General features: G+C 43.3%; 1 protein-coding gene across 1 annotated transcript in view; it reads left to right on the top strand.

The window, feature by feature from the left end:
• Positions 1 to 21170, top strand: part of camta1a (calmodulin binding transcription activator 1a) — a 411604-nt gene that overhangs the window by 172025 nt on the left and 218409 nt on the right. The window contains exon 4 of the mRNA XM_084720554.1: positions 7548 to 7615. Within this exon, the coding sequence (XP_084576680.1) occupies positions 7548 to 7615 (68 nt within the window). The remainder of the gene's footprint in view (positions 1 to 7547; positions 7616 to 21170) is intronic.

Here is a 21170-nt window from a genome sequence, read left to right as displayed (position 1 = left end):
AACTCCTTTACTCTCCTATGTCTCTGTTTCTGCCTTACCCATCTCACTTTCGTTCTTTTCCTCTGTCCTGACCGTCTGTCTTGATAGCAGTTCCACCGCATCCTATTATGAGCCGTGCTCAAACAATCTTAAAGGCTAGCTGGAGGTTACAGCTTGCTAAAATAGATTCACTCCACCTTGCTACTTTCCCCCAGCTTAAAAGAGTAATATGGCCATATGAGATTACATAGATACAGTGTGTGATACATTATTGCTAGTGCATTAAGAATTCATAAAGTATAAACAAAAAACCCAAAATGATTCAGCAAAGGTGCTTTTGCTTGCAGAATCGAACCGAAGTGCTCTTTTTTTAATCACCGTACCTTCACGCTTCTCCTGTTTTAAATGCATTTATCATTGTCATGGGAAAAAAAAAACTTTAAACTTTGTTCCTCTACTCTCCTTTTTGATTATCCTCTCCCTTTTCAGTAACTCACCCTCCACCCTCCTTCTCCATCTCTTTCTTTAGTGCCAGTCTCTATCTCTTCTGTGTCTAATTACATTTGAATTTTTTCTGGTGTAATCTCGTGATAGCCTGGAGCTTCTGCAACCCCCCTCCTCCACCACCCCTCCCCAAATCCCCGCCAGTCCATTTGTGCCCAGCCCTGGGCAGGTTGGTTTCCTGGGCTGCCCTGGAGGAAATATCAGATGACCTGGCTCCCCGCAGCAAAACCCAGGTCATCAGGGAGGGCTCCTCTCACCATATCCCTTCCTTGGCCCCCCTCTCATCCACTTCCTGCTTTCAAGTGCAGGGCAAGGTCAAAGCTTTGAGGATGCATTCCCCAGACCTCACCACGAGGCAGGCTGGAGGCGCTGTGCTCTGCTCTCTAACCAGACTTTACTCCATCTATTCTTTCACATCTTCCTGCTCTCTCATATTCATTTCATTAGCTCGAGCTTTTACTGCAATCAATACTGTTGCTAAAGTTAGTTTTTCTAATACGGCTATTCATTAAGTGCCTTTTCATTAGTGTCACTGGAGCACCAGTATAACTGGAATAATACTGTAATGGACAAACATATGCTGTAATTGTTGAATCCTTTTTTTGGGTGATGAAGACCGGTTTTAAATGGCTGAGCTCACAAAGAATGACTCATTACTCCATGTTTTTACATAATGTGTCTAGTAAATCGTGGGTTTTAAAAACCAAGATTAAATTCTCAGACAATGATGTAAGTGTTGGTATTTTAATGTAGGGGGTGGCACAGAAGGGAATCTGCTTCAGAGTCACTTCCCACCTCTCATTTTCTGTCAGCTCAAATGCGCGGCGGACGCAGGAGTAGAGGAGAGACATTATGGATGGTGTTTAGAGACAGGTGTCTGATGCGTCCTGAGATAATGCCAAAAGACTCCTATCTCTCCTTCTAATGGAACAGCGACAGTTGTTTCAAGTCATCAGGTCTGTCATCCAAATGCCGGAGCGTTGGTCCTCTCAACGCCTCTCTTTTCTCCCATAAATCAAAGTTGCGAGTGAGAGAGGGAATCAGAGTGGGAGCAACAAGACAATATCGCCTCAGGTCAGCCCGGGACAGTGAATCTACCATGGAATATCTTCATCAAACACTGGCATCATGTTTGACTGACTTTAGTGCAATAAGAAAGGGTGAGAGTAGGGCCTGGTGGTATGGCCTAAAGTTTATATCATGGTATAATTTGGAGTATGGACGATTATGGTATATATCAAGGTATATTTGTTTTTCTTAAAATTGCAATATAAATGCTTCTGAAGGGGTAAAGCACTGGTACGGTAACTACTTGGCAGCTATTACTGTGCTCTTAACTGTATTACTAGGGCATAGTTCATATGGGTCATGATTCTTTTTTTATGTATCCTGAATTGATTTTTGGATCACTGAATTGATTTTTTGTATTTTAAATAACTAGCATTTATTCCTTTAGCTTAATGCTAACATATAATGGGAATTCCCATTGACGTGCTAATGAAAATCAGCATTGCAATTGCTTTAATATTATCTTAACTACATTTTACGTCATATACTTACTTAACAGTGCGCTAGCTCGACTGTGCAGCAGTTCATTTCAGTATCACAGTTACCTGGTGCAGGGTGATGACGAGACATCCTGGGACGAATTTGGGACAGCTTTGTTTGGTCAAGCAAAGGGAGGGCTCTGCCCGTTAACACAGTTTAGTCAAAAGTCATAAAGGGCAAATTCACAGGCAAATCTGGTGACCACTTTGTGTGTTCTTCCATCAACTGGAGATACCATTACAGTGGTGGCAAGTCATAGAGTCTGTTACTGTCTGGAAGTAAACGCTGGAAGCTAAGATTTGCAAAGTTCTTACAAGATTTTCTCATGCTGTTGGTTAAAATTGTTCTTCTCACAAGATCTTTCTGACACTGCTGTTGTCTGCTGACAGTGACAGCCTTTTTGGACAGTAATAGTATTCATCCAATTTTACATAGTAGTTAGGCATTGGGTGTGACAATAACGAGAACTAGACAATGGAAATGTAGGGAAAAGAACATACCATCTTATACCGTTCATTCCATCCACCCTGAGGTGAGGGACTAATGAAATCCATCTGATCAGGTGTACAGACAGTTGCTCCTAAAATGATTTTCAGAAAATTCAAATATGGGACAAATAGTGTTTATTTTCTGAGAGTTTGCTGCTCCTGCTGCTCCCACATCCCCCCTTCCTTGGTGCAAAGAAGTGAAATGGGATGAATATGTTAGTGTCATCTCCAATTTCAAATAGGTAGACATTTCAAAAGCTGATTCTCTCTGGAGAGAATGTTGTACCTCTATAGGGAAAATATCATTTGAAAGGCGAGACAGTAAAAGCCAGTCATCTCAAAATGAAAATTTTCTTATGGTGGCTTTCCTTTTCACCTCAGCGGTTATAGGAAAGGAGAAAAAAAGACGAGAATGAGTGAAAGTCAGATTGGAGAAGGTGTGTGGAGGCTATGAGAAAAGAGGGGAGACACACTGATGAGTACGGGAGTGACACTTCCTGAAGAGCATGTTAATAACGTGCCAGGCACAGACAGGTAACCAGTAATCAGGCCTTCTGATTGTAACACGGCAGACAGAAACACACGCGCAAACACTCTCGGCTTTCCATCTCCATCAGCCCCTGAAACTGCTCGACTGCTGCTCCGTCATGTTCTGGGGCGGCCCCCTTTGCTAACAGTGTGTCGCAGCTTTTACAGAGACAAAAGAAACAAATGAGATGGCTGGGTTACAACAAACAGCTCCGGGTTGTTCTTTCCCCTGTAAAATGAAAGGGCCCTTTTTTGCAACCACCGTGTCAATTAGAGGAGGTATTGCTCATACTCACTCTCTGGTTCACTGCCAGCTTGCACTGATTGTTATTTATTTAGATCAGGCTTGGAAGGGAGTTTGCCTTGATTTAGGCTGTGAGGAAGACAGCCCTTACCAGTACAGTGTATTTCAGCAGCACCTGGAGATAAAACCCAAGCAAGGATCATGTCAGCAGGGAGGCTGAGGCATAAAGGAAGGAAGTACAAACAGCCTTGCATGAGCAGGATTCTGACCTACGAGGTAGAGTGAGGTAGGAGTTGTGTGTACAGAGAGCCTCCTCTGAATATTTCCCTAGCGACGAGAGAGCAGGCCAGAGGCACTGAGGTCAGCAGATAGAGTCCAGAGCCCATTGACAGCTGCTGGTTTGACTTTGATGCACCATCAGTGTTCAGCACACCGCTTGCCCACTTCCCCCCTCCACCCCTCTTGCACTAACCCGCAAGCGTGTTTGCTCAACCTGAACGCACGCTAGCCTCTCATTATGCCGCCCATGCAAACTTTGTCTCTTTGCAGCTGTTTAATGGCTGCACGTCTGTTTTTGTTTGTTTCCTCACCATAAGATTATTGCACCTTTATGGTTGGTCGGGGGGTTGGAATAATCCCTGGCATCTGTTCAGAGAGGGAGGGGTGCGCAAAGAGCCAGAGGTAGAGGCTCGCTTCTGTTTTTTTATTTTGTTAAGTACGAGACCATGCGGCCCCCTATTTCATCCTGTGCCACCGAGGCTGGGGCTGTGGCTGTATTTTAAAGACGAGAGTGATGGAAGGGGTGATGTGCTAACAGGCACAGAGGTCACTGAAGGAGCTTCCCGCTGCCGTTTATCCCTCCCAAAATGAACAGAGAATAGCAGGGATTAATCTAATCACTGCCGTGTTAGTCTAATTTACTTACAAATATATGCAGGAAAAGTTACTTTATTGTGACCCTGGTAGTGAAGCATTCTTTTTTTCTCTTTCCCTGTGGACACTTCACTGCTTTATTGTTCTTCTTCTGTCATAGTGTTTCTCAGTGGGGGCGGTACGGGCCCCAGGGATGTTAGACGATGTCAGGGGCATTGGGGCGTTCTTTAGGGGGGCATTTGTTTGAGGTGAGTTTACACTAAAGATTCATGAAGAGAAGATTTTTAAACCTTCAACTACTTGCAAAAGACTGGTCTGCTAAAACCATTCTATATCCTGATAGTTTGCACCAACGCGACTAGACGAGAAGGTGTATAATTTCCCTGGCAACGACTCTTTACTTCAGCTCTCTGTAGTGCAGCTCCTCGCTGCCTTCACAGGAACAGGACATCAGAATATCATCTATAAAAGTTTACCAACTTGGCATTTGCTGTGTCAACTCAGGACAATGGACACTGTCACAGGCTTACAAGTCAGTCTTTAAATTCTTCACTGAATAGAGACTGAGGATGAGGCTTTTATTGCTAAAACTAGGTGGAAAAAAATAGAGAGTTTGAAAAAAAGACTCCATCGCTGAACCAATCCAAAGTCTGTAGGGCGGACCTTCATATTGAGGCAGTGACATTGTGCGCTCACTACTGAGGAGAATGGGGGCAGAGCATAGTTTCTGGTAAAGTGTGTCCTTGAAAAAAATGTAAGGTGAGTTTGTTAGCGGCTGTTCATGCCACTGCTTAATCAACTACCTTGCATTTAGAAACCCTCAGATGATCAGTCGGCGGCCGATTGTCTGGTATCACAAGACTATTTCCTCCCTGTGGAGGAAATTAAGACTCTATTCCTCTTGAAAAAATTCAGTTATCCTTAGGATTCTGCTGTTGGACTTCCCATGAAAGCATCTTAGCATCTAGCGTCCAGACACACATTAGCTCTATTCTAAAACCAGACACCTGCTATCTGACAAGCTGAATTACAGCAACGCCATCAGCTGGCGTGATTACATCTGAGGTGCAGAAGTTTACACCAGTGCAACTTTTCTCTGTGGCGTTATGAAAAGGTTTTGCCTCAGACTTTTCCTTGGCAGACTGCTCTTGTTTTTTTGTTGGAACAGTTAAAAGACCAGTGTGTAGGATTTAGTGGCGTCCAGCATGAGCTGGTAGATTGCACACACCTTGTGTCACCTCTGCTTCAAAGCACGTAGGAGGACTTACAGTTACGCAAAACATTAAAGGCTATAACTAGAGTCAGTGTTTAGTGTGTCCATTTTGGGCTACTGGAGAAATATGGCGGTGCTTCATGATGGCCTTCAAGGATAAACAGCTCACTTAAAGGTAACAAAAACAAAATGATTCTTATTTTTAGATGATCATACATTTCCTTTTCTGGCACAGTCTGCTAATAAATCCCCATAAATCTTACACACTGGACTTTAAATAAGAAAGCTTCTTGTTTGGCTTTTCCAATTGGCTGTTGTTTGTGCTTTATAACAAGACCTAATTTAAGTTTAAATGTCAAATTTCAAACTGCTGCACTTATTTAACAGTCATATTTACATGTCTTCTTTTGCTCCCGCTGACACAAATGATAATGATATTACAACTGTCCAGTTCAGTCAGATGTGTTATTTGACATTCAATGATAAGCTTTTTAATAATATAACACAGAATAATAATCAGTATTAATATATACGAAAGACAGTTACCATACATTTTATTTGACGGGGTGGTAATGCACTTGGAAAGCAGATAGGAGGGAGCTGCCGCAAAAAAGGTTGAGAACCACTGTTGTGTGGTATAGTGGAAGTTATAAAGGAGAGGAGCAGCCTGGAGCTCCTCTTGACAGCCTTGTGCTCCTCCTATCTTTTTCTTAATTCAAGACTCCATCTTGTCATGACTTCTCTGCCTCCGGTCATTATGGCAGGAGAACAGGAAGTTAATCAACGCAGCATTATCTCCCAGCCTGCACCTGGAGGCAAGGGTGCCAGTCATGCTGCCGCCCTCCTCTCTGTTGGGACCCCTGCCAGCCTGGGAACCCCTCACACCGCAGTGCCCTGCAGCGTCCCTGTGGGCTATCGCCAGTGTGCTGTGTCTCTGTGCCAGGTCACACTTGTGACACAGCCGTGATGAGCCAATGGGGGCCTTCTTGCAGCGGTGCATACTTTAGAGCGTGTGTGCATGAAAAGAGAAAAAGGAGGAAGGAAAGAGTCTCAAGGACACAACTGTTTTGGTTTTTAAGATCGCTTTGTGCCGCCACATATGCCTCATATTTTCCAGTTTCTGCTGTAGAGAGAGTTTTTGTATACATTATTGCCCCATGTGGACAGGCAAAGTAACAACATGGAGCCCTGGAAGAGACTTCTTTCAAACTCAAGCCTCTCAGACCAAACAAGACAATATTTGAACAACATATTAACACTTAAAGGTTTGTTGACAATCCAACATGAGGAGAGATGCACATCCTTAGAAACTAAAAAGATATTTTTGTGGCAGCAGGTCCGTCCTTGTGTTGAGCTCTCTCTAACAGTCTGAGAAGCTGACAAATGTTCTTGCTGAAGAGTGAATTGCTGGCTGTCCCTGGTAATCATTAGGTTGTCTACCAGCATCCAAAGTGCTTTTATTTCTGCCCATTAGTTTGGTGAGAAAATGGCCGGGTATGGTCTAGCGTGTTCCCCCTTACACTCAGACTGATGCAGTAGGCAGGGTGAGCATGGGAAACATGAAAGTGTTTGAAGTATCTCTATTTATACCAGTGGCAGTTTGGCCTTTTTTTAACTTCAGTGTCTATAGCATCTCTTTGTACACAACTAACTCCAAAGGATCTACAGCCTTTTTCTGAAGTAGCGGTACACACGCATGTCAATATTGTGAGACTGGCGTGTAATTATTATTCAAAGGTTAAAGAGTGGATTGATCCATAGAGGAGTGTCAAGGGCAGATCAAAGGGATTTGGGGGAGGATCGGACCAAAAATGTTAAAAGCTGCTCGCTCTCAAACACAGAGATGTCAATCTTCCTGAGAGCACCTTGATGTCCTCAGAGGAGAACTTGATCAAAGCTTTCGTAACAAAGATGGTCTCAGAAGATGATCTGACCTCAGCTGCATTCCACTTCTGTCTTTCACTTTACTTTTACCAGTCTCCATTTACCTGCCTGAGCTCCCTGGCACTGCCCCTGTTTCCGTCTCCGCTGTGTTTGTGCTGCTGGTTAGACTGTCGGAATATCAATGAAGCAGTCTCACCGATGTATTACAAACACAAGAGAACAGTGATTAAAGATGACATATCTAAGCCTCACTCCTTTCCTCTCTCCTCTCTTCTCTTTTTCACAGGAGATCGCAGCTTACTTGATAACATTTGAAAAGCATGAAGAATGGCTAACGACGTCCCCTAAAACAAGGTAAGAAAATTACACTCCTGCCCTCTTTTAAAACATAAGTTAAGATTCATAGCCCTAAAAGTATTACATTCAGGGAGACAAAATTTCCATTTTTAGTTTTACATAATTTTTTTTTCTTCAAGATCATTTCCCTCATGCACAGCTTGCAGCCTCCTTCAAGTTCAGTGTAGGATATTTAATATTACAGGCTGCTGATGGCTGTTCAGAAAAGTTTACAGTTTGCAGATAAATGATAGAATATTAATATTGACTAATAATTGCCTTTTAGCAAGCCCAATTAACATAACATGCACTGGTGCAGCATCTGCTTTGAATGGTATGTTAATGTGTTCCTATCTGTCTGCACATCCACTACTCCACTAATAACACTGTTGGAGCTGGGGGTGTTTGTCTGGGTCAGACGTTAACACCCACATGTGGAACAAAATGCCAAGAGCTGCTGCAATATTTGAAATAGAATAAGGGTGCCAGCATTGCAGTTAATTTTTCCGTTAATGTATGCAGATACATAAAGGGCCAGTTTGCAAATGAACAACATATTCTTGTTGGCTTTTCAGCAAAATTTAACCTCCTCCACTTCCCCCGCTTCTTGCCATAGACGCATTTTTGTCTTTTTTAGCAGGAGGCAGTGCATCTTCAGTGGGGACAGCAGGTCAGCAATATGTGCCACATAGAAGTGATATAAATCATTTTAAAGCTGGGAACCTGAAGATTAATTTGAGATGCAGCTCAGCACTATGTCAAGTTTTTGCACTCATAAATCAATTAACATTGTGTTTTGGTCAGGCGCCAATTCAAATTTTGAAAGTTTAGAATGTATATGGGCTTAGAACAAATGGAAGTATATGATGCTCATTCCCTTGGTTCATCATGTTTCATAAGTTGTTGCAGCAGTTTTTGGTTTGATGACATTTAGCACTCAAGGATTGATAAAAAAAAAAAAATGGTCACAAATGAGTCCAAAAAACCACATTAAGACGTCAAGTTCTTCAGTAACACCACAGAAAATTTCATGTCAAACATGTGACATTTGGAGATTAGCATTGCATTTGCATTTTTCTGCAATTGGACAGTGAGCACTGTTCTGGGAATTGCTCAGAGGCCACATTATTGTCATTATGCTAAGGAAATCCATCATCTGAATGCTCCAGGTCTGTAGTGGTGAAGTGTCATGAGGCTGTGATTATCCTAGGAGTCACAATAGGTCATTTTATACAGTGAGGTCAAATTTCAAAAAATACAATGAAACTTCAGTGAAATAGGAGGGAAATATGGGGACTAACATCAACACACATGAATGCAATTGGACTGAGTCTCAGCTTTCCAGTTATACCCAGTTTATACAATTCCAACACTGTTTATGGGCCCCAGTATGCAAACATGTCCAAACAGAATAGGTGAAAATAAAACATTTATACTGCATGCAAAAAACTGTATGTTTTTTGCTCCAGAGTCCATGGTTTTAGCATAAAGCTGGCATGTCTGTAAAGGGGAGACTCTTTGGTACCTACATTTACATTCAGATATCTTGAGGAGAGAGGTCAAGGGACCTGCTTCAAAATTGCCATGCAAGATTCTCCCTCTGCCTGCTGCAGCCTCTGACAGAGAGTAATGTTGGACGGGGATGTCCCCTGGCGTTGAAGAGGTTAACCCCTGATATTTGATGTCAGCAAACAAATGTGTTTTGTTGTAGCATTAGGTGTGGTGTAATTATATAATCTATGTAGTACAACAATTAATAATGCATGTGATTTTGTAATAGCATTTGTCTATGTTTGACAGTAGTGGACAGCTCTTTGTTTGACTAGCTTTGACTAGTCTCTTCATGTTGGACAGCTCTAGAATTGACACCCTTGTCCCCTTTTGGACTGTCTCTGATTTAACGACACTGTCAGACCACACCATCATTTCACTGCTACAGCAAACACAGTCTGTTAACACAATGTCCCCTTTACTGAAGTTTACATTTTCATGCATTTGGAAGCAGCTCAATATGTTAAACCTCAGTTTCTCTTTTTCTGCGAGCTGGACTGGCTACGCTGGCATTATTAGCAGTCCTCATCCATGTGTAAATGGACCCTGGGCTCATTGACATAGAACCCATTCCTCACGTCCCTCTCCCCCACCCCTCCTCTCTCCCGCTGCCTCGGAGGGACATTGATAATAGTTCTGCATAAAGACACTGCCAATTAGAATACGTTCTCTGGTGTAATTATGGAGCATGGGCCAAAAGAGCACTGAGCTCACCTGTTTTTTATCAAGAATGCACCCCCCCCCCCTCCCCAAGCTTCTACTCTCCAACTCACCAAAAATGAAACTAATGTCTGTTGGCATATTTCAATCATGCGATGTTGCCTGCATGGTTGGTACTGACCTTTTTTTAAAATCCCTCTAGAACATACAGGTGTTGTTATCTTGCTGTAGAATGGTAAATGATATTAAAGTTCCCATGCAACAGCTAGCAGAGTGCTTAATGCTTATACATTTATGTGTTGCCTGCAAAAACTGGCAGCTAGAGTGGGACTTGTCCTGGACATTGATTGGCATTTACAGTAGTAAATAGTGCTGTCAATAAAGATGGATGATGATGTTCCTCTTGTGCTCACTATCCAAAAATGAAGCCAAAATATCACGGATGCAAGTGCTGCCATCCTGCGCTTTGGAGCCAGAGTCTTTGCATAGTGACCCATATTGGAGCCACACCTTCAACTTCCAGTCCATACAGACGGTGTAATACTAATACTAAGAGCTATTGTCAATGCTTGATCATTTGCAGTATCAGTTTTATTAATTATAACTGTTACATCATACTAATGTCAGCTTGGTATTTTTGTATCCTTTTATGGTCTTTAATCTTAAAAGGTAGCAAACTGATGTTTGTACTTTCATATTCAGTGTAATGTGCATGAACGGGACACCAGTGTGGGAACTGGTTAACCGAATAGTATTAGCTAGCCAGCTTGTCAACATGATTGCAATTGACATATTGATGCATCATATTTTAAAAAATTCAGGCTCACTTGGGGGCCCTCTGGTAGCCATGAGGGCCATAAACAGGCACTTAGCTCGCTTATACCTTGGACTGGCTCAGTGGTTTGCTAATTTAAAACTGGTAAGCAAAATCCATTTGTTGATCAGAAAACTCTGTAATTAAAGGCTCGAGATCAAAGGTAAAACTGGTTTCAAACAAATCTGTGACTAAAGTTCTTAAGTTGTGCTTTTTGTACAAAGAGGCCCATCCTGAAGAAACACTCAAGTATGATTCATCAACATGTCGTCATGTTTTCCAGGAACTTACAATTCCTACTTATGTCACTGTTGTGTCAGATAGTACCGTATAGGTGACATATAATGCAATATATGTGATAGAAACATTTAATTATCAATTTTGACTGCATGGGAACTTTAAGGAACAAATATAAAAAGGGTTAAGATAAAAAAAAAGGGGGCTAGGATGGGTGCTAGAACACTGCAAATGTCAGAGTGCTGGCATCCCTCAGCACAAGACAGACTAAAAATGACACTTGTGTGAGATGTGAGAGACTTTTGATCCAGGCTTTCTGGCCAAATGGTCCTCAGGATGCTCATGGCCACAGTCTGTCACCACTGACTGTCTGTTACGCAGCGGTCTCAGCTGCCAGTGTGCTCAGGGATATCAACCCCGTGTCATGTCTCAGTGCAGGTGCTGATACCTCAGCAAACGTGTCACCAGGGAGCAGCTCCTAGTGTACACCTGCAGATCACCTGCCAACACAACAACACGTTCCATGTTTTAGAGGTGCCACCATCGCAGGACAAGATGTGTGTGTGTGTTTACTGTATATCTGTGTTTCTGGACAAGAGAGGCAGAGAGAGGTTGTGAAAGTGTTTGTGTTTTCCCAGATGTCAGTGAAAGGGTAGAGCGTAGTGATGGATGTTGGGGCCAGGAAAGGTTGGGGGGGGAGTGAAAGGGTGCGGCATGTACGTGTGATTGATGGGAGCTGATTGATGGCTGGCCTCTATATGAAAAGCTTTCTGCTCAAGGTCATGGGTGGGAGGTCAAACTTGGGACACCTGTGGTTAAGTGCTGCCTTATCATTTGTCATCGCACATCTTTGGGTGCTTGTGGGCGAGTGTGTGTGTGCATCTGATTGTGGGTGTGCTGCCTGCATGTCTGTGTGTGGGTTGACCCCTGTGGGGAATAGGCTAAGTAGGCTAATTCTCCCCCTGCCAGCGTCTGTAGACAGGGTCAGCGGGGCATGATGGGAGGCAGAGATAAGCAGCAGGGTCATACACGGGAGAGGCACCGCGCTGCATGGCTGCACCGCATGCATGTAACAACTCTGACACATGCAGGTCGTAAACATGGGAGTGGGCTCCAGCCAGAGCTGAAGGAGCTGACGCTAGCTGTTTGACCAAGGTGACATGCGATGCAGGACATGCCCTGAATAGAGATGGCATCCTGTCAACACGAGGAAGATGAGATGAAGTGGACCAATTACGTGCATGCATAGATGTATTTTAGGCTGATGCCTGTGCAGGCCCATACAGTAACAGTACAACACTCTTTTTGTTTGGGTCTGTTTCTGTTTGTTTATCATTTCAAAATCTGAAGCGTGCCAGGGGAGAGTGCTGGAATGCTGAGTGATTGATGTGCCTAGCTCTAGTAATACACATTCCCTTTCAGATAGGAAGTGCAACAGTGCTTAAAATCAATACCAGTGTTCTCCCACTGACTGCTTGAACAGCACTACAGCTAATTCAGGCCGCACCTGTCAGAGCTGGGGAAATCTTTCCCTACTCGGGCCTTACACTTTAATTTACACCCACAGCCTCGCTGGCTTCCATTTCCATTAAAGGGAGAGCCTGGCATTATGGCTTTAATGAAGGCCGCGGCCAGGCTGTGATTTAAGATGGCCGTTACCCCGCACCTTCACTCCGCAGGAGGGAACACACTTAAAGGGACAATTAGGATTTTCCTCTCCTACATGCTCCCGGATATAGCCACACTCATTCTTTCCTTTTGGCTTTTTAAAGATGAGTCCGTGTTGCTTCAACTGATGGGATCTGAAGGTGCCTGTGGGAGGAGAGTGGAAGCAGAGGAAAGGCGCAGAGGCATTGTGGTTCCAAATCTAGACAATAACATTTGATTTGACCTCATCATGGGCGTTACATTGTGCTCCTGCTGAGAGCAGCCATTCGATGTCCATCATAAATGACACAAATGTCTCCTTGAGGGGCTTTTTCAGAGGTGTTTGTATGCTGACAGATGGAGAAACTATTGACTAGAGGGTGTCACAGATTGGTCAGTCCAAAGAGCTAATGGACACCTGTGTGTCGTATAGAGATAGCTCGTTATCCTGAGCATCCCCTAAATGGCACACACGCTTTCATGAGCGGAGCAGTCGCACGTAGTGTTTCTTTTCTCCGCTGTTTGTTTTATAGGACTGGTTAACAGCAACCCATCTCAAAACACAACAGAGAGAGTACTTCTACGCCTGTCATCCAGATCGCTTGCTATGCATGTGTGTGTTTTTTCGTGTAATCTCCTGTCTTGCATAAAATAGAAACATACAGTCGACTTGTTGTAGCTGCTTGAAAGTTGAAGTGATGGCATTTGCTTTGACTTCCACACAAGTTTGGAATGCAAAAATTTACACGTGTGCTTACAGGGCCACAGAACACACACACACACACACACACATTGTATATTGAAACTATCAAACAATAAGCACCAGTCCTTGGAGGGCCCCGCAATGACACTGAACCTAGCCGCCCCCACGTCCCAGCGCAATAGCCCTCTCTCCTCCCACATCCACAGCAACAGCAGCAGCAGCACTCCAAAATGAAACCGAGTCCCTTTAGACAGCTTCCAAAGACAATGCTTTTATTAAAACCTACAGCAGCGGCGCCACCCCAGAGGCGCGGGCACACCAACAACAGAGTAGAGCAGAACTGAGAGGCAGCCTGAAATCTACTAATGACTGTTTGTTTGCTATTGTGTGTGGAGCCTGTGAATGTGTGCAGATCTGTGTGTGTGTGTGTGACTGTGAGAGAAATAGAAAGAGGGGATTGTGTTTATGCATGTGTATACATACGTAAATGTACTCTTGCGTATGCACACAGTATGGGTGTGAACCTGAGCAAGCGTGACTACGCATTTGAAGAATGCATTGTGGGTGAACGTATGCAGGCATTTATGAATGTATTGCGATGGCATGTGCGTGTGTAATTACCAGTGAAACTGTGTGTGGATGTGTTGTGAATTAAAAATAGAGTGCTTGTCTATGTGTGTGTGTGTGTGTGTTTTGTATAAGAGAGGTAGTATCTGGGTGAGTCTGCCACTGTGAATAAGACCTCCCTAGGCCTATGTGTAAACTCTGTTTCTGTCACCTAGTCTGGCACATGGTGTGAGGAAGTGCTCGGCTTTGTGTGTGTGTGTGTGTGTGTATAAGTGGGGGTGGGGGCTGATGTGTAGGATGTGCCTGAGAAGGGCGTCTGATAGTGTTTGGTCCTAATGCTTTGTGGCACTGGTTGGCTGGCAGAGTTTCAGAGGAGAGTGGAAAAGGACAGGAGCAGCAGGAGAGACAGAGACATAGGGAAAGAGAGCACAAAAAAGAGGCACACATAGAGAAACAAAGGCATAAAAGATAAAGAGGCATTAGATAAGATCACATTGAAACGAAGACAGTGAGACATATGGCACTGAATCAAGCCAGAGTTATGAAAAAAGCCAACAGGACAAGTGAATGTGCAGTAGGGAGGGGTATTGGTCTGATACTGTGTTCATGCACTTGTACTCATAAAACTACTCTGATCCCACCACACCAGATACCACTTTATGAAAAGTAGGTGCTTCATCACAAGCAATTTGATAAAACATCTAAAGAACCAAAATGATGCAGAATTCAAAGGATATTGTAAAAGCTTAGCCTCTGTTCTTGGCTGCACTGTGATTATCAGCGAGAGACTCGACCTCAGCGTCATCCACTAATGACTGAAGTGACGTGCTGTAATGCACGGTCCAACTCAAACTGCCAGGGGGAAAAAAGCTTCAGCAACTCTTTTTTGGCAAATATCCGTAAAATTGTTTAACAGTCCATGTAAACCTGAAAGAAACTCAGAGTACACCTCTAGACTGCAGCCACTGTCCCACAGGGTCTAAGCTAGTTGAATGTCTTGGCTAATTAATCCAAAGACGAAGAAAATAAAAAAACACCGCCATGGGTCTGTAACCCTCTTTTCTTGGTAGTTAGTGTTTTCCAGTCACTCTTGCTGTGGATAATAAACTGGCAGCAACTTCTCTTTTTATATTTTTTTTGTTCTCCTGTTAATCTTCCCCAAATCGGCATGACAAGACAGTACACCTAACTTCACTCTTTCAAAGATCTGTCCTTGCTAAACAATGGCAGGTAGGAACTAATTAGCTCTTAAATACTATGCATTAATGTATATTTAAATTAATAGTTGTAGTAAATGATAGTTAAATAATTATCACATGTAATATGAAATGGAACAGAAAATAAGGAACACCAAAGTAGCACAGTAACTTTGTATAAAAAAGTTACTAGGATTACATTAGCAGTGGGGAAACAACAGCAGCAATTTAGAAAGCATTTAGAAAGTGAGGAATATGTGATTAAAATAAAATGTTTTCATGTGACAATTCACCCCCAAATCAAAAACACATATTTTCACCCTAGCCTGTAGTGCTATTTATCCATCCAGATTTTTTTTTTGGTGGTAGTTGCACAGTTTGGTCTTCTCTCCAATATAATGGGACTGAATGGCACTCAGCTTGTGGTGCTCAAAGTGCCTAAAAATACATTTGCAAAATTCAAAACCAGTGTCTCTTTCCAGAAATTATGAACTGGTTATTCAAAGTGATCCACACATCTTACTGTGAGTAGTTTCATGTAGGAACTACTTTCTTTCTGCAGTAGGATCTACTGGAACTACTTTCTGCAGCAGGAACTACCTTCTTTCTAGTAGAAGGAAAGTAGTTGATGATTCATGATTTTTGCAAAGAGACACTGGTTTTGAATTTTTCAGATGTTTTGTTGGTTTGAGCACAACAAGCTGAGTGCCATTTAGTTCCATTATAGTGGAGAGAAGGCAGACATCTCTATGGCAGACATCTGCAACTCAGACCAAAACAATCTAGATTGATAAATAGCACTACAGGCAAGAGTAAAAATGTGTATTCTTTTTATTTGGGGGTGAACTGTCCCTTTAAAGTCATTGTAAGAACTGTAATGGCGTTATTAAGTGCTTCTGTCAATACTCAGTATCAGCAGCTTTCCAAATATAAGTACTTGTACTCGGCCTGAAAACAAGTCTGTCTCTTTCCTCTGCTTGTCCTTCTTCTCTGTTGTTTTACACCAACTCATCATGAGTAAAAGTTTAATTTGCTGCATAGTGACACTTCTCCCCTGGCTGCCCCGTTCTGTCGGGCCCTGGAGGACACTGTCCCACGCTGCTTCCTCCCAGTCAACAGCTCTGACAAGGACAGCTATGCCCACCTGGGGCCATGCTGGCTGGGTGAAATAAAGCCCACCAGGGAAAGCGGAGAGGACAGGAGGTGAGGTTGAACCCGCAGAGCATGAGGTAAGAGTGAATGAAAGAGAGAAAATGAAAAATGGCCATCGAAGAAAGAGTGAATATGATGGAGCGAGAGCAGTTTAGAAAATGGAAACATGTCGATAAGAGAGGGGAACGGACGAGATGGAGATGGGAGGAATAGTGATGGATGGGGTGAGGAGGAGAAGTGGAGGAGTGAGGGGGGGAGAGGATTTACGCAAACAGACAAAAGAGCAGGAGAAAGATGGAATAGAGGGGGATTGAGCTGACATAGGGCGAGGGAAAGAAAAAAGAGAAAAATAGAGTGGGTAAACAGCAGATAGAGATGGAGGGAGGTGAGCAATGGATTCAACTGACAGATAGAGAAAAGTCCTGTGGTTTTGGGGCATGGGAGGGAGAATGCAAACGGTCAATAGATTACAGCTAGTGCTGGGCCGAGTGCCTGGGCCTCAGACTCCAAGCCAACTTAATAGTGCCTCTTGTTTGTCTGTCCTCTAAAGTAATGCCCAAGCCGAGCCCAGGGAAGCAGCCTGAGCCTGAGGCTAGTGGAAATGGACAGGGGACTAGATATATGTTAGTTCTCATCCCAGCTGCTGTATATTACCCTGGCCAGCTTGCCCACCGGAGACTATTCAATAGAACATAGAACATCATCTAGCTTTATCGCCTTTATTCCCTCTACACTCACCAGGACCACTGCTGAAGGCCAGGAAGGGCAGGACCAGTTTCAGGAATTAATCCTTTTTATTATGTGTCCTTTTGTGTATGGTAATGGACATTGAAGTGTAGAGATGTTTTTACCTGTCTGGCTGTATGAGTGCTGCAGGGATGACCTATTTTTGTAGGTCAACCCGGAAGTTAATATCACTTTAGATCCCTCGATGAAAAAAACGTGGATTTTTTGGTTATTGCAGAAAATAAACTCTATGGCAAACAAAAAGTTTATCATCCTTAAAAGTTTTGTTCAGCAAGAAAATCTTCACACATTAACACCACTTTTGTGATTTTTGAAGTGTAAATGTAATTGACAGAAGTAAAATGCTAACTTTAGGCTATAAAGGTTCTAGACCACAGTTGCATAACTTGACTGTCACCCCCAACTCAGAGACTAGTTTTCAGTGTGATGACGTTTAATGTCCTAGACCACCTCTGAAGTCTCATTTAGCCACTACTTAGCAATCTCTTTTTTGAGATGCATGTGTAAGAGGCTGCTGCACATGTTCTGTGAAACCGCGGGGTTTTTGCTGTTGTGTTTAGAGGAGGCAGGGACTGGTCAGCCTGGAGGAGGTGAGGATGAGGTCCAAAACTGAACAACATACTGAAGAACCCATCTCATGCCCTCCATGAGGATATGAATGGCCTAAGAAGCACCTTCAGTAACCGTCTCATCCTTCCAAAGTGTCTGAAGGAGCGCTTCAAGCACTCTTTTGTACCAGTAGCCATCCAACTGTACAGTAATGACTGCAGTAATGACTCTAGTCTCAGCCTCTCAAACTCAGTAGTTTCTCAGTCCCACTTCAGGAAGGTCACCAATCATGGACTGTAGGCTACTATACTGTACCACCTACTGTATACATGAGGACACTGTTTTTCTGTTTTCTGTTTTTTGCACCTCCTTTTTTATACTTTTCACATTTTAGAACTACATGTGGACTTATGAACTGTTTTGCACATTTCCTTATACTGATGAATTTATATCAGTTTTTTACACATTTTGTATTGATTAAGTAATTAATTATTTTTGTTCTTTATTATGTTTATTAATGTATTACATCCTCCCATTAGTATTATTTATATCTTTATTCTTTTTATTAGTGCATTAGTTACTAGTGCACTAGTTGTCCCTTATTTATCATCCTTTTTTCTGTCCCTTGTATCTACTGCTCTCAGACATTTTCCCACAGGGATAAATAAAGAGCTACCTACCAACCTATTTACCTAAAAGCTTCAAAATTCAGGAGTAGGGTATCTCTTAAGCTTGTGTTAACCACAGACCTTATTTCAGACATTTAACCAAAAGTCCTTTGACTTTGAGAAGAGGGAACCGCAGGTGAAAAAAACCCTAGCTCATTTCCAGGTTTTAGGACTCATTTCTGCAACACACTGTAGCATTTGAAAATAATTCTGAAGTAAAAGACACTTCAGTCTGTGATGCTAAGGTTATCCAACCTAAGGAGTATTGTTCAGCAGAGATAGACGAAGCAGCATGAAAGGCAAGCAGGCCTTGCCTTGCGCGGTATGCCAATATGGAGGAGGAGGTGGAGGGGAGGAAGGAGTGCAGCCAGTGGCTGGCCACAGGAGAGAGGGGATAAATAAATAGAGGAGGAAGTTGATGTCAAGCAGGTGTTCAAGGAGAAAGTGTCAGCCAAGCGGGCCGAGATGGGGAGAAGTGCTGCCTCTGCAGCCTGATAATAAAGACTTAATTCAATTAGCGCTTCTGCACCGGTGAGCAGCGTGCAGCCTGGCTGTCATGGAGCGGGCCATAGACACAGCAGAGCAAACCCTCAGCCACCTAGACGACCAGCTTTACACCGACCCGGCACTTCACTATGTCTCTCATACACACATACACACACAAAGTAGACTTAACGTATTATTCACACCTGAGTCACTGAGTAGTCCAGACACTAAACCCTGCCTACACATCTCTCCTACACACACAATGACACTCTCAACACACAGACAAGCTGCCTCATTCCTCACCCTCATCCCTCCCTACAAACTAAACTCTCCTCAGCTCCTCTCCCTTCACCTCCTTCATTTTCTATTTTCAACCCCCCTCTGCTCTCCACCCCCTCTTGTACCGGCCTCTTCTACCTCATCACTCTGCTCTGTTGGTGCCGAGAGGCCGTATGTTGGCCGCTACGGTGAGGATTGTGACTGTGAGTCCCTATTTTCAGCCCGTCACACCCCGGTGCCCAGTTGGGTGCTGTCCTGTAGGCATATGGTGTAGCGGATCCCGGATCCTGGATCCTGGGCCTTTAGGAAGCTCTAGGGGGCATTTGGGCCTAAAACAGCCTCTCGTCCCACGCATCTCCCCATGCTGTACCCTGGAATCTGGTTTACCACTTGGTGCTTTGGGTGTGGTCCGAGAATGTCTGTTCCGGCCTGGTCACTGCACTGGTCCCATGGGTGTTAAAGCAGCATCAGGGAGTGACACGCAGTTAGATCTCTTAAACATACAGCAAGGTGGAGGATGGGAGGATGAGGGAAGGAAGTACAGGAAGTGGCAGAGGAACAGGAGGAGGAGGAGGAGGAGGAGGAAGAGAAAGGACAGGACACAAGGCTTCAGTGATACCGTTTGCTGTTATGTAAAGAGAAGGAGAAAATAGGTCCTGGATGGCTGCCAGAGAGCTGGGTGAATCACCAGCAAAGAACAGGCACGACATGGGTGCACACAAACACACACACACACACACACACACACACACACACACACACACACACACACTGGCACACATTCTGTCCCATTTCTTCGCCCCAGCTGAGCTTCACAGTACAGGAAGTACAGCGGATGATGAGTTGCCACGTGGCACCATTCAATGTGTAAAAACGGCAAATGGCAGGAATGACCCCTCGCACCGCCTCATCATTTACCAACCAAAAAAGAAATGCAGCCTGATTTGCTATGAGCCTAATACACAGAGGCCCACTTTGTGAATCACACACTAATATAGTTTTTACACCGAAATTAACATGTATATACAGTTGTTTTTAAACACAGGTAAAAATACGAAACAGACTCCTTTCCCGCTGGCAGCAGACGAGTTTGCCTTCCTGTTTTGTTTCTGATGTCTGATATTTGTTGTCACAAACACATCAGAAAGCAGAGACTCAACTCATGTCAATTCATGAGTTTTAAAAGTCTCTGTGTTCAGCTCTTAATACTTTTGTAGCTTATTACCGAATCTCTGTGGTTCAGAGTTTGTCTCCTGCATAAATCTACATTGACATATAAAGTTGGACGCCGTAGCTCCTCTTCCTCTGCCAAAATATTCCAGGTATGAGCGCTTGTGACCAGTGCTGGAGCCATTCTTTCCAATTCCTGTGCATACATCACCACCATTTCAGTTGCAAACAGAGCTCAGCTGTCCATAATGGCATGGACAGCTGAGAAACCTGAATAACTAATTAAAACCAAACTGATGAGAAAAATGAACATTTGAAAAAATGTCACAGTGATAAGAACTAACTAAAATGACAGAAACCATCTTTGGGATATATTTGTTTGACGTGTTTTAATGTGGCCCGTATTAATATTTTGGAGGCATGGTTTGTGGCTTATACTTCACCTTTCGGGACTTCTCATGTTTTCCATTTCTATATACAGTCAATGGTTTGTACTTCTAGGTGTTCCTACATGCTTATTTTCAGCTGTATAGCAGTCTGGTTGAGCTACTGCCAATGAAAACATTTACTGATTTTGCAGCTTTATAATGAAGCTTTTAAATACCAAAATAGCTATGGACTTTTATTGTGAAGGATTTATAGGGAATGAAATACATTTATCCACCTTTTTACTGCTGCTTGACTCAAGACGAGTACATCATGACTGAAAAACACAATTTCAAGGGGGTAGCCCTGTTGTAATTCTAATGCAAATTCCTGTGCTTGCGTCAAACTGAGTCAAGTCAAGCCAGCATATGTATGGAAAAGGGGCAAAAGACTGCAGATGTTACCAACAAAGTGGACAGGTATTGGAAAAGGGGCGAAAATAAATGCTTTCATCGGAGTGTCATGTGTTCATCACTGTCAGTCATAAATACTGATGACTACTGCAGACTGATTTGTCTCTTGAATGAATGCTGATTGTGCCTTTTCCCATTGTGTAAAAAGGACTTAATACAGAGAGCATTCAGGTTCATATTCCCCTCATTTACTGGACTTTGCCCTACATCCATCTGGTTGACCTGCACAGTTTGTTTCCATCCCTCCCTTTGTCTTTCTTGCCTATTAGCTAGATTTTTTGTTACCCAGCCACGCAGAAAGCTGCTCC

The sequence above is a fragment of the Lutjanus erythropterus genome, chromosome 6 (genome assembly GCF_056507025.1).
Source record: "Lutjanus erythropterus isolate fLutEry1 chromosome 6, fLutEry1.hap2, whole genome shotgun sequence".
Lineage (NCBI taxonomy): Eukaryota > Metazoa > Chordata > Actinopteri > Lutjaniformes > Lutjanidae > Lutjanus > Lutjanus erythropterus.
Note: the sequence above shows the minus strand (reverse complement) of the source record. Positions and strands in the feature narration are given on the sequence as shown.